This window comes from Callospermophilus lateralis, chromosome 12, assembly GCF_048772815.1.
Source record: "Callospermophilus lateralis isolate mCalLat2 chromosome 12, mCalLat2.hap1, whole genome shotgun sequence".
In the NCBI taxonomy this organism is placed as follows: Eukaryota; Metazoa; Chordata; class Mammalia; order Rodentia; family Sciuridae; genus Callospermophilus; species Callospermophilus lateralis.
The window spans coordinates 52432069-52446623 of NC_135316.1; the positions used below are offsets into that span (position 1 = coordinate 52432069).

Sequence of the window (14555 nt, forward strand, 5' to 3'; positions counted from 1 at the left end):
GGCCTACCCATGGCCCGGGATGGGATCCTGTGTGGGTCGGCGAGTCATAAACTGCTCGTGCCTGAGCTCCTGCAGGTGTCCACCAGTGGGCAGAGGCTGTCCAGACCTCTGGCGAGGTCTTCCAGTGTTGGGATGGACCCAGGGCTACCTTGAGTCTGAGCACCAGTGGATGTTGCAAGGAGTGTCTGGGCTGGGCTTCAGTCTGGCAGGTTTCTGCCAGTGGTGGGATTTACCCAGGGCTTGCCTGAGCCCTGGATCCCGTGCTGGTCAGTGAGGTGAATTTGTCTGCCAGCGGGCCTGTGCCAGTGGCGCAATGAACCTGGGCCTATCTTGTGCCCTGGCTTCCACACTGGTCAGTGAGGCGGATCTGGGCCAGGCCTGAGCTCTGGTGGGAGTTTGCTGCTGGGCAGAGGCGATCCTTGGCTGGTGCTGAGCTCCAGAGTGTTTTTGCTGATGGCAGAAAGGACTCGGGTCTACCCTGGGACCAAGTGCCATGCAAGTCTGCAAGGCAGGTGAGGGTCATGCCTGATCTCAGGCGGGAGTCTGCTGGTGGGTGGAGGTGGTCCTGAGCTCTGCCGGGGTTCTACTTGTGGCATGATGAACCCTGGCCCACCCTGGGACCTAGCTCCTGAGTTAGTCAGCGAGGTGGATATTGGCCAGGCCTGATCTCAGGTGGGGCTATACCAATGGCAGGATGGACCTGGGCCTACTCTGGGCCCTGGCTCCTGCATGGGTCCAAGAGGCCTATATGTCACAGAATCTCTGACCATGATTTTTGCAGTCAGTGAAGCAGTCTCAGCTGAGACTACACAGAATTCTCTAAGGGGCACATTGCCGATAGAGATGGCTTATATTTGCCCTCAGGTTCATTTGTGGCTTCCAACATCTCATGTCTTTATCAGGATGTGGCAGAGAAGACTCCTGATGTCCCTGGTAGATCCAAAGTACTCTCAGCCAGAACCTATGCGGAGGAACCTAAGGTAGTTTTCAGATTTAGCTTCTGCAGGTCTTCAGAGTCCATATGACTCATGCCCAGGCTGAGATGTCAGGGTCAACTGATCATGTCTTCTGGCTGTCCACTATTTTAGCTCTCTGGTTTTACCTCTCCACTTCATCAGAGCCACACTTATTAGGCATCTGGAATATTTCCTCCCCGCTTACATTACAGCCACCTTATTGCTGATACATGGTATGCAACAGCACAGTTTTTGGACACAAGAAGCAATTCCCCTAACCACCCACTTCCAGTGCTTCCTCTTGGCATGCTGTTGCCCAGAGTCAGACTGGGTGGGTATATCAGGCACCGTGGTCCTTGTAGTCAGGAAGTGGAGATGAATAGCCGGAAGGCTGGCTCTTCTCATAGCCTTTTTCCCTGCCTGTTTGGCCTCCTCAGGCAGCTGAGGCATGGGGAAGGTGGGAAGCACAGGCTCGCTAGGACTCCTTTTGGTGATGCCAGTGAAATGGGAAAGATCCATGGGGCATGGGTGAGGCTTAACCCTTGGAGGCACAGGCTTCCCCTGGAACATGCAGCCTGGCCCCTGGCTTTTCTGGTGCTTTAATATAAGGTATGTCGCCATGGCTGTATTAAATTTCCTAGTGGCCAGAGACACCCAGGTCTTATAAGGATCATAACCCAGATCACACAGAATGGCCATTATTTCTGGGTCTGGATGTTTGGTGAGTGCCTCAGTGAAATGCTGGGGTACATACTGCTCACCCTGTGTCAGCCATGGGTGCTGAAGAATTTGCTTGGCTGTGGGCCGTTTCCTGGGGTCCAGGGTCAGTATTTGACGGATAAGTCGTTGCGCCTCCACTGGAACATGGTGAGGGATGTTGTACATTCCAAGCACGATCTGCCTCAGTAAATCCTCAGTGGTGCGCCCCACAAAAGGGCGGGTCCCAGTCAACATAAAACATAGCATGACGCCCAGGCTCCAGATGTCCACTTGGGGGCCCTCATGTGCTTGCTTCATGACCACTTCGGGGGCAAGATGTGAGAGAGTGCCCCAGAAGTGCCTGATATTTTGGCCAGAGGTAAACCAGGTGCTGAGGCCAAAGTCAATAAGTTTTATGTTGCCTCTGGCATCTACCACGACATTCTCTGGCTTAAGGTCTCGGTGCACAATTCCCTTGTCATGGCAGTAATCCACGGCACCCACCACCTGTTTGAAAAATCTGCGGGCCTTTTCCTCCTGCATGCCACCTGGTGGAATATGCTTCAATAACTGTCCCCCATCAGCGTATTCCATTATGAGGTAAAAATTTCTCTGAGTTTCAATTACCTGAAATAATTGAATAATATTCGGATGATCTAGGCTCCTCATAATATCTGGTTCTGAGAGTACTCGAATATTCTTCTCATTTTTGCGCACCACTTTGACTGCCACTTTTGCCCCGGTGAGGTGATGGAGAGCTAGATTTATTTGGCTAAATCCGCCATGCCCGATGACCCCCAGAAATTCAAAGTGGTCGTTGACCACTTTCTTCTGGCAGGAGCTGGTCCTCTGAAGGTTCTGACTCTGCATCCTCAACAAAACTACCACTAAGGATGCTAGCCCCAAAAATAACAGAATAAAACAGTATCAAAAGAACCAACCACCAACCACTAAACGCACTATCTGGGTATCCGACAGGTCACCGTGAAGAGCTTCCTGTACTTGTGGACAAAAACTACCACAGTCACTTTCTCATATATCTTACTGTTTGAAACTTTCTCACAATGGCTCCTTGTGACATCAGAGCAAGCAATCAGCAGTCATACCTCGCCATAAGCCCTAGTGGTCCTCTCACTTTTGAGCCTCCAGAGCTATTTCTGTTTTCAGAATAGGAATAAGGAAAGTCTTCAGGTTTTTTTTTTTTCCTTGCTTTAGTGGGTTATGAGACATTTACTTGTTTAGAAATTAAAATTTCTATGGAACTTCAACATACCTTCTATTTTCAGTCTAAAATTCTGTAATAATTTTTTGCTTTGAAGACCACAATGTGTCTACACTCAAGGTATTCATTTTTTTTTTTTTCAAACCTGGAATAAGTGGTGTCAAAAGGATGGTGCCACCTCACTCACATGGTGATACGATAACAAAATTGCTCTCTTCCTTAAGATACCATAGAATATAGTATAAACACTGGTATGGATGAGAGTGACAAAAAGTTGATCATAAATTTTCCATATAGTCCTACATACAATGCATATGCATTACATTTTGATACCAGTAACTGAGGGGGATGGGGTAGAGATGTAAAAGAACTGCATTTTCTGTTACTGAATATAGATTCACACCAGGGGTATTCTTCCATGTTAGGTTAAAGGGAATGCCCAGAGTAACTCCATGGTAATACCTGTAGGACAAACTTAAAATGAAAGGGAAATTCAAACATTTCATGTAAAAATCAATTAGATAGGAGAGAAGATCATCATTCATGAACACAAGGCAGAGTGAATCAGGAGCTTTCCCTGATTTAGAAGAACACAAGTCCTACTGAATCAGCAGCCTTCCCTGCTTTCCTTACATGGACAAAAGTGCCAACTGGACCAACAGCTCACCCTACTGTCCTTATAAGGTCATGAGTCACACCAAACTAGCAGCTTGCCCTGATTTCTATAAAGACGCAATTCACACTGTAACAAAAGCTTGTCCTACTCCTTATGATCGCATTTTAGGTAATTATCTCATAATATTGCCATTTCTGAAAAAAAGGTCTTATTCCTGGGTTGGGATTAGAATCTAAACAAGTGCACTGAGAGATATAATTCAACTATAACACACTCTATTTCTATTTTTCTGCCACGTTTTTTCCAAAGGTGTTGAAATTTGTTTTATGCTGATTCTACATCAATCCATATCATCATATGACCTCCCGGGTTTGTCAAGGAAATGCATATCCTAAGTGGGTAGGGTTATGAAAATTCCTGATGTCCACTGACCCAATAACCTTTCACTTGATTCACCTCTTAACTATTCCACTGGCTATCATCACCACACTAAGGACCAACCTGCCAAAACATGAACCTTTTTGTGGGGAGGCTAGTGTACCAAAACCACAGCAACACCATTTCTTTATTACATTGTTTATGTCTCAGAGTCTGTCATAATTAATATTCCATGTAATACTTGATATTTAAAATCATCTATTCTTTCCTTTTTCAATGTTATTACAAATTTGTGAAGTTTATTAATCTTTTCAAAGAATCAGCTCTGTCTCACTGATTTCTTCCGTTGTTTCTATTTTTTAATATAATTAATCTCTGTTCTTTGATGTTTATTCTGATTGAGTTTGGTTTATTTGCTACCCAGATAACCGCCTACCACTACCCAATATTTCCCAGCTGTAAAAATGAAAATTTGTGCCTTTTTCTTATTTCTAATATGTTTTTAATGGTATCAATTTCCAAGTACTGCTTTAGATGTGGTCTAACAATTTTTAGATGTTGTTTTTCATTAGGTTCAGTGTCCATTTTATTTCCTTTTAAACTTCCTTAACCCATAGATTCTTGAGATTTGTGCTTTTTTCCCAAGGTTTTGAAGACATTTTTTTTTTTATCTTGCTGTTTTCTAGTTTGAGTCCTTTGTGGTGAAAGATCACACCAGGTATGTATTCAATTATTTAAATTTGGCAAATTTTCTTCATGACAGAGGATATGCTTTATACTCATTTATGTGCTTTGGGTAGAATACAAAAATTAGTATTCTGTTATTGGATTAAGAGTACTATAAATATCTCTTATGTCCATTCCTTTGAAGATACCTGGCTTATATTAATTTATCTGTTTTGGAAATATTGAAAAAAGTTAGTATTTGTTTTTTGGTTAAGTGTACTATAAATATCTCTTGTATCCTTTTCTTAAAAGGTATTGAGTTTCTTTGATATTTTCTGCCAAGTTGTACTACCAATTGTTGAAAGACTGGTTCATTCTCAAAAGCTAATGCTTCAATCCTTCTCTTCTTTTTTTTATTGGTTGTTCAAAACCTTACAAAGCTCTTGACATATCAAATTTCATACATTAGCATACATTAGCTTCAAGTGAGTTATGAACCCCCATTTTTACCCCAAATACAGATTGCAGAATCACATGGGTTACACATCCACATTTTTACATAATGCCATACTAGTAACTGTTGTATTCTGCTACCTTTCCTATCCTCTACTATCTCCCCTCCCCTCCCCTCCCCTCTCATCTTCTCTCTCTACCCCATCTACTGTAATTCATTTCTCACCTTGTTTATTTTCCATTCCACTCACAACCTCTTATATGTAATTTAGTATAACAATGAGGGTCTCCCTCCGTTTCCATGCAATTCCCCTTTTCTCTCCCTTTCCCTCCCACCTCATGTCTCTGTTTAATGTTAATCTTTTCTTCCTGTTCTTCCTCCCTGCTCTATTCTTAGTTGCTCTCATTATATCAAAGAAGACATTTGGTATTTGTTTTTTAGGGATTGGCTAGCTTCACTAAGCATAATCTGCTCTAGTGCCATCCATTTCCCTGCAAATTCCATGATTTTGTCATTTTTTAGTGCTGCGTAATACTCCATGGTGTATAGATGCCACGTTTTTTTTAATCCATTCATCCATTGAAGGGCATCTGGGTTGGTTCCACAGTCTAGGTATTGTGAATTGTGCTGCTATGAACATCGATGTGGCAGTATCCCTGTAATACGCTCTTTTAAGGTCTTCAGGGAATAGTCCGAGAAGGGCAATAGCTGGATCAAATGGTGGTTCCATTTGCAGCTTTCCCAGGAATCTCCATACTGCTTTCCAAATTGGCCAAACCAATTTGCAGTCCCACCAGCAATGTACAAGAGTACCCTTTTTCCCACATCCTCACCAGCACTTATTGTTGTTTGACTTCATAATGGCTGCCAATCTTACTGGAGTGAGATGGTATCTTAGGGTGGTTTTGATTTGCATTTCTCTGACTGCTAGAGATGGTGAGCATTTTTTCATGTACTTGTTAATTGATTGTATGTCCTCCTCTGAGAAGTTTCTGTTCAGGTCCTTGGCCCATTTTTTGATTGGGTTATTTGTTATCTTATTGTCTAATTTTTTGAGTTCTTTGTATATTCTGGATATTAGGGCTCTATCTGAAGTGTGAGGAGTAAATATTTGTTCCCATGATGTAGGCTCCCTATTTACGTCTCTTATTGTTTCTCTTGCTGTGAAAAAACTTTTTACTTTAGTTAAGTCCCATTTGTTGATTCTTGCTATTAACTCTTGTGCTATGGGTGTCCTATGAAGGAATTTGGAGCCAGACCCAACTATATGTAGATCGGAGCCAACTTTTTCTTCTATCAGACGCAGAGTCTCTGATTTGATATCAAGGTCCTTGATCCATTTTCAGTTAACTTTTGTGCATGGTGAGAGGAGGGGGTTCAGTTTCATTTTGTTGCATATGGATTTCCAGTTTTCCCAACACTATTTGTTGAAGATGCTATCCTTCCTCCATTGCATGCTTTTAGCCCCTTTATCAAATATAAGATAGTTGTAACTTTGTGGATTGGTCTCTGTGTCCTCTATTCTGTACCATTGGTCCACCCGCCTGTTTTGGTACCAGTACCATGCTGTTTTTGTTACTATTGCTCTGTAATATAGTTTGAAATCTGGTATCGCTATACCGCCTGATTCACACTTCCTGTTTAGAATTGCTTTTGCTATTCTGGGTCTTTTATTTTTTCATATGAATTCCATGATTGCATTAAACCTATAGAGAACTTTTGGTAATATCGCCATTTTGATGATGTTATTTCTGCCTATCCATGAACAGGGTATATTTTTCCATCTTCTTTCCATCTTGATTTATGCGTGTTGATTTTATATCCTGCCACTTTGCTGAATTCATTTATTAGTTCTAGTAGTTTTTTTGTAGACCCTTTTGGGTCTTCTAGGTATAGAATCATGTCATCCGCAAATAGTGATAATTTAAGTTCTTCTTTTCCTATTTTTATGCCTTTAATTTCTTTCATCTGTCTAATTGCTCTGGCCAGTGTTTCGAGAACTATATTGAATAGAAGTGGTGATAGAGGGCATCCCTATCTTGTTCCAGATTTTAGAGGGAATGCCTTCAATTTTTCTCCATTCAGAATGATGCTAGCCTGAGGCTTAGCATAGATAGCTTTTACAATGTCAAGGTAATTTCCTGTTATCCCTAGTTTTTCTAATGTTTTGAACATAAAGGGATGCTGTACTTTGTGGAATGCTTTTTCTGCGTCTATCGAGATGATCATATGATTCTTATCTTTAAGGCTATTGATGTGGTGAATAACATTTATTGATTTCCGTATATTGAACCAGCATTGCATCCCAGGGATGAATCCTCCTTGATCACGGTGCGCAATTTTTTTGATGTGCCTTTGATTCCGATTCGCCAGAATTTTATTGAGGATTTTTGCATCTAGGTTCATCAGGGATATTGGTCTGTAGTTTTCTTTCTTTGAGGTGTCTTTGTCTGGTTTCGGAATCAACGTGATGTTGGCATCATAGAATGAATTTAGAAGAGCTCCCTCTTTTTCTATTTCCTGAAATAACTTGAAAAGTATTGGTTTTAATTCTTCTTTACAGGTTTTGTAAAACTCTGCTGTATACCCATCCGGTCCTGGGCTTTTCTTGGTTGGTAGGCTTTTGATTGCTTCTTCAATTTCATCCATTGATATTGGCCTGTTCAAATTGTGTGTATCCTCCTGACTCAGTCTGGGCAAATCATATGTCTTAAGAAATTCATCAATGTCTTCACTATCTTCTATTTTATTGGAATATAGGTTTTCAAAATAATTTCTAATTGTCTTCTGTATTTCTGTAGCATCTGTTGTGATATTGCCTTTTTCATCCCGTATGTTAGTAATTTGAGTTCTCTCTCCTCTTCGTTAGCATGGCTAAGGGTCTGTCAATCTTATTTATTTTTTCGAAGAACCAACTATTTTTTCAATAGTTTTTTTGTTTCAATTTTGTTGATTTCTGCTCTGATTTTGATTATTTCTTGCGTTCTGCTGCATTTGCTGTTGTTTTGTTCTTCCTTTTCTAGGGCTTTGAGATAAAGTGTGAGCTCATTTATTTGTTGGTTTTCTTTTTTTTTGAGGAATGACCTCCAGGCGATGAATTTCCCTCTTAAAACTGCTTTCATTGTGTCCCAATGAAATTGTCTGTATTTTCATTTATCTCTAAGAATTTTTTGATTTCCTCCTTTTTGTCTTCTGTAACCCCTTGATCATTCAGTAACATATTGTTCATTTTCCATGTGATATAGGATTTTCCCATCCTTCTTTTATCATTGATTTCCAGTTTCATTCCATTATGATCAGATAAAATGCATGGTATTATCTCCACCCCTTTATATTTACTGAGGGTTGCCCTATGGCATAATATATGGTCTATTTTTGAGAAGGATCCATGTGCTGCTGAGAAAAAAGTATATCCACTTGATGATGGTTGATATATTCTATTTATGTCAGTTAAGTCTAGGTTATTGATTGTGATATTGAGATCTATAGTTTCTTTATTCAACTTTTGTTTGGAGGATCTGTCCAATGGTGAGAGAGGTGCGTTGAAGTCACCCATAATTATTATGTTGTGGTCTATTTGATTCTTGAACTTGAGGAGAATTTGTTTTATGAACGTCGTAGCACCATTATTTGGTGCATAAATATTGATAATTGTTATATCTTGTTGGTGAATGGTTCCTTTTAACAGTATATAATGTCCTTCCTTATCCATCTGAATTAACTTCGTCTTAAAGTCGATTTTATTCGATATGAGGATGGCCACCCCTGCTTGCTTGCGAGGACCGTGTGCGTGGTATATTTTATCCCAACCTTTCACCTTCAGCCTGTGTATGTCTTTTCCAGTCAGATGTGTCTCCTGGAGGCAGCATATTGTTGGATTTTTTTTTTAATCCATGTTACCAGTCTATGTCACTTTATTGGAGAGTTTAAACCATTAATGTTTAGAGTTACTATTGCTATATGGTTTGTACTTCCAGCCATGTTTGATTATTTGTCTCTCTCTCTCTCTTTTTTTTTTTTTTAATTTAGTTTGTTTCTCCATGATTAGCTTTACCCCCTCCGTCTGTCTTTACTGAGGTACTTCCCACTGTTGGCTTTGGTTATTGTTTTTCTTTTCTTCCTCGTGTAGTGTTTTGCTCAAGATGCTTTGCAATGCTGCTTTTCTGGCTGCAAATTCTTTTAGCTTTTGTTTATCATGAAAGATTTTTATTTCGTTCTTGTACCTGAAGCTTAATTTTGCTGGATACAGAATTCTTGGTTGGCATCCATTGTCTTTCAGTGTTTGAAATACATTGTTCCAGGATCTTCTCGCTTTCAGTGTCTGTGATGAAAAATCCGTTGTTAACCTTATTGGTTTACCCCTGAATGTAATCTGCCTCCTTTCTCTTGTAGTTTTTAATATTTTCTCTTTATTCTGTATATTGGATATCTTCATAACAATGTGTCTTGGCGTTGGTCTACTTTGATTTTGTATGCTCGGTGTCCTGTATGCATCTACAATTTGTATATCTGTTTCCTTTTTTATTTCTGGAAAGTTTTCTATAATCATTTTCTGTAGCAAGTTACTCATTCCCTTGGTTTGAATCTCTGTACCTTCCTCTATCCCGATGACTCTTAAATTTGGTTTTTTAATGTTATCACATATCTCTTGGATGTTTCTCTCATGATTTTTAACCAGCCTATCAGAGTTGGCTAGACTCTTTTCAAGATGATATATTTTGTCTTCATTATCTGACGTTCTGGCTTCTACTTGCTCCACTCTATTAGTGATGCTCTCGTTTGAGATTTTAATTTGGTTTATAATTTCCTCCATTTCTAAGATTATTGTTTGATTCTTTTTTATAATCTCTATCTCCTGATAAAGATGCTTAACTTCTTCTTTTATCTGTTTTTGTAATTCATTCTCAATGTGTTCTTTTGCTGCTTGAATTTGCTGTCTCATATCTTCTTTAAGGTTCCATTCCATCTGTCTAAGGTATTCCTTGAGTTCTTTATATGACCATTTTTCTGATGAATCTATATCCTCCTGAATATTTAGGCTGTCCTGCATTGTTTGTACTCCTTTTCTTCCTTGCTTTTTCATGTTGCTCATATTACTTCTTGTTCTGTTTGACTGCTGAGTTACTGTTTACTCCTATAAATTTATTTGATGTAATTCCCGGCAGGTCTCCTTTCAGCGGAATTTTTCTGGAAGTCCCTCCGCAGGTCGCATGCAGGTGTATTAATGGGCCTCTCTGCTCCTGTTACTGCGGAGGCACTGAAAGTGCTGCCTCCTGGCCGGCCGCCATGTTGCACTCTCTGTAATCCTTCTCTTCTTTTCTCTCACCTCACCCAACAAAAATAAAGAAGTAAATAAGTACATAAACAAGTCACAACTATAAAAAAGTTATCCATACTCAATAGGAGAATAAGAGTGGATCAGAATCAATCATGTGACATTAACCTTAACGTCCTAAACTCTTTGGTGGAGCTCTTTCGATTGCCAGAATCTTGGAAGTATTTACATTAATTCCCTCAGAGTTACATGTTCTTTCTTTCTTCAGATGATTTATTAGGATGGATTTCAGCTTCTTGTTATAACTTTTGGTACTTACCTGCTCCTCCATCTGACTTTAACCTTAGGGTCAGTTTTGTGTTTTTGCCAAATAAATGTTGTCCAGATGTGGGGCTGGGGATGTGGCTCAAGCGTTAGTGCACTGGCATGGCATGCGCGGGGCGCTGGGTTCGATCCTCAGCACCACATACAAATAAAATAAAAAAGTTGTATCCACTGAAAACTAAAAAAAAAAAAAAAAAACAAAACAAAACAAAAAAAACCTTTCTTCTCTCTCTCTCTCTCTCTCTCTCTCTCTCTCAAGAAGAAGAAGAAGAAGAAGAAGAAGAAGAAGAAGAAGGTTGTCCAGATGTGTTTGTAGTTCAGCAACCACTGATACCTAGGTTTTCAATTCTTTTATCATCTTCCACTTTTGTGTACTACACTCCTGTTCCATCAGTCTATAACTTGTCCCCCAGTGCTCTCACATTCTGAGAACACAGCTCAGAATTCATAATAGGAGGATTAACCATGGTCTCTAAGTTCCATCCATTTTTCTAATAGAATAGTTCTACATTTGTCTTTCAGATATGAGACATGAAGTAAAGCTTGATAATAAAGTTTATTTTTACAAAAAGTATACTCACACTAAACAAAATTCAAGGCCCAGTGGTTTGAATTAATATATGCGTCTATTTTCCACCCTCCAATGGACTTTAAAGATAGCTTTTCCACATTTTCACATATATTCTATTTTCACTCTTAAAATCTGTGAACAATACTTCACTGATAACAGGGAAGTCATACACTAGAAATTTTCATCCTCAGATTATTTTATACAAAAACAACTTAATTTACAACCCTTTCAGCAGCTTATGGAATATTTTTGAAAAATAGGCCAAGTTTGATGAAACAATGTAAGTTTTAGCAAATATAAAATATATGCTACATTGTATCATATCATAATGAAATGAAATTAGATATCAATAAGAAAAATAGAAACCACATAAAACATGGAGATTGAAAATACCATTAAAAAATGGGCCATAAAGGAAATAAGAAATTCTTCAAAACACATGATAATAAAAATACAACATATCAAAATTCCTGGGACACTATGTAAGCAGTTTGAAGAGAAATAAAAATGTAGCCTTTTATACTAATTCAATATTTTTTTTCATTTCAAGTTTAAATATTTTTAATACCTTTGGCCTTTGGAAGACCTCATCATATCCACATTCAAGGTATTCAGTTACATTTTCTTCCATATAATTGGTGTGAATGTATGGTAGAACCTAACTCACATCATGATACTATAACCAAATGCTCTTTTCTCTAAGATACTAGAATGCAGCCTAATGCCTATGGTGTTGAAAGGGAGTAAAGGCTCATCATAATTTCTCTATAAGGTCCTCATCAGATTTCTCATTGTAAGTTCTGGAATGCCACATTCTCTTTATCCATTCATCTGCTGAAGGGCACTGAGTTTGTTTTATAACTTTGCTATTGTGAATTGAGCTGCTATAAACATTGATGTGGCTACATTACTGTAGTATGCATCTTTTAAATCACTTGGGTATATACCAAGGAGTAAAATAATTTGGACAAATACTGGCTCCATTTCAAGTTTTCTGAGGAATCTTCCTATTGCTTTTTGCAATCCCACCAGCCATGAATGAGTGTAACATTCCCCCCACATCCTAGCCAACATTTATTGTTGCTCATATTCTTGATAATTGCCATTCTGCTTGGAGTGAGATGGAATCTCAGGGTAGTTTTGATTTGTATTTCTCTAATTGCTAGAGATGTTGACTTTTTTTCATATATTTGTTGATTGTTCATATTTGTTCTGCTGTGAAGTGTCTGTTCATCTCCTCTGCCCATTTATTGTTTGTGTTACTTGCTCTTTCGGTGTTAAGTTTTTAGACTTCTTTGTATAACCTGGAGATTAATGCTCCATCTGAGGTGCAGGTGGCAATGATTTTATTTCCATTCTTCCCCTTGCTGTGAAGAAGCTTTTTAGTTGAATACCATCCATTCATTGATTCTTTATTTTACTTATTGCACTTGAGGGGTCTTTTGAGGAAGTTTCTTCCTAAGCCAACATGATGGAGAGTCAGTCCTACATTTTCTTCAAGTAAACCCAGCATTTTGGCCTAATGCCTAGGTCCATGATCTACTTTGAGTTTTGTGCAGGATGAGAGATTGGGGTCACATTTTATACATTTTATTGTGCCACATATGAATTTTTACTTTTCCTAACATCATTTGTTGAAGTGTCTATCTTTTCTCCAAATGTGTTTTTATGGCATCTTTTTCTAGTATTAGATAACTGTATTTATGTGGGTTTGTCTCTTTTTCTTCTGTTCTTTTGTATTTGTCTTCATATTTATTTTGGTGACAATAACATTCCATTTTTGTTACTATATCTTATACCTCCATAGTACAATTTAAGATCTGGTGTTTTGATGCTTCTTGCATCACTTTTGTCACTAAGCATTGTTTTGGCTATTCTGGGCCTCTTACTTTTTCAAATAAATTTCATGATTACTTTTCTATTTCTATGAAGAACATCATTGGAATTTGAATAGGAATTGCATTACATCTGTATAATGCTTTTGGTAGTATGGTTATTTCGACAATGTTAATTCTGCCTATCCATAAAAATGGAAAATATTTCTATTTCTAAAGTCTTTTTCAATTTCTTTCTTTAGTGTTCTGTAGAATTTATTGAATAGGTGTTTTACCTCTTTTGTTAGAGTGATTCCAAATTTTGTTTTGTTTTGGTTTTTCTTTCTTTCTATTTATTTATTTATTTAAAAATTTGAGTCTATGGTGAATGGAACAGTTTTCCTAATTTCTCTTTCAACTGATTTACCATTGGTATATAGGAACACAAAAAAATTATTTATTGATTTATGGGTGTTAATTTTATATTCTACCAATACTTTGCTGAACTTGTTTATCGGTTCTAGAATCTTTCTGGTGGAGCTTTTTTGGTCTTCTGAATATAAGATTATGTCATCAGCATATAGATAATTTGAGCTCTTGTTTTCCCATTTGTATCCTTCTAATTTCTTTATTTCGTCTATCTAATTTCTTTACCTGGAGTTTCAAGAATTTGTTCAATAGAAGTGGTAAAAAGAGGACATCCCTGTCCTGCTCAAGGTTTTAGAGGGAATGCTTTCATTTTTCTCCATTCAGAATGTTATTGACCTTGGTTTTACCATATATAGCTTTTACAATGTTAAGGCATGTTTCTACTATCCCTATTTTTTCTAATGTTTGAACATGAATGAATGCTAGATTTTGTTAAATGCTTTCTGTATCTATTGAGATAATCATATGACTCTTGTCTTTAAGTCTATTGATGTGATGAATTACATTAATTTCCATATATTGAACAAACCTTGCATCCCTGGGATGAATCCCACTTGATCATGGTGTAGTGTTTTTTAATATGTTTTTGTGTGTAATTTGCCCATAATTTATTAAGAATTTTTGCATCTATGTTAATTACACATATTGGTCTGAAATTTTCTTTCCTTGATGTGTCTTTGTCTGATTTTGGTATCAGGGTTACACTAACTTCATAAAATGATTTAGGAAGGGTTCCTTTCTTTTAGATTTCATGGATTATTTTGAGGAGAATTGGTATTAATTTTTCTTTGAAGGTCTGATAGAACTAGGCTGAGAAGCCATCTGGTCCTGGGATTTTCTTTGTTTTTCTTTTCTTTGGCATATTCAAATTTATTGGTGAAATTTATTTGTTTAAATTTTTTATATTTTCTTGATTCAATTTGGGTAGGTCATATGTCTCTAGAAATTTTTCAATATTATTTCTCAGGATGTTTTTCACAAGGAATCCCATTGGTGTTCCTACCCATATAAATAAAGAGCATGAGCTTCATTTTGTTGTTAGATCTAGTCTCTATCAGAGCTGGATTATTCCACCATGCCTCTGCTTTTCACTTATTTCTATGTCTTGTTTTTATTTCTTTTTCTTTCTTTCTATTTTTTTAATGTGGTGA

The 14555-nt window shown here is 37.9% G+C and overlaps 1 protein-coding gene across 1 annotated transcript; it reads right to left on the reverse strand.

The window, feature by feature from the left end:
• Positions 1 to 1157: 1157 nt before the first annotated feature.
• LOC143411391 (sperm motility kinase 2B-like) lies at positions 1158 to 2525 on the reverse strand. The gene has a single exon (XM_076872199.1). It carries the CDS (start codon positions 2523 to 2525, stop codon positions 1158 to 1160), a length of 1368 nt encoding a protein of 455 aa, XP_076728314.1.
• Positions 2526 to 14555: the final 12030 nt, after the last annotated feature.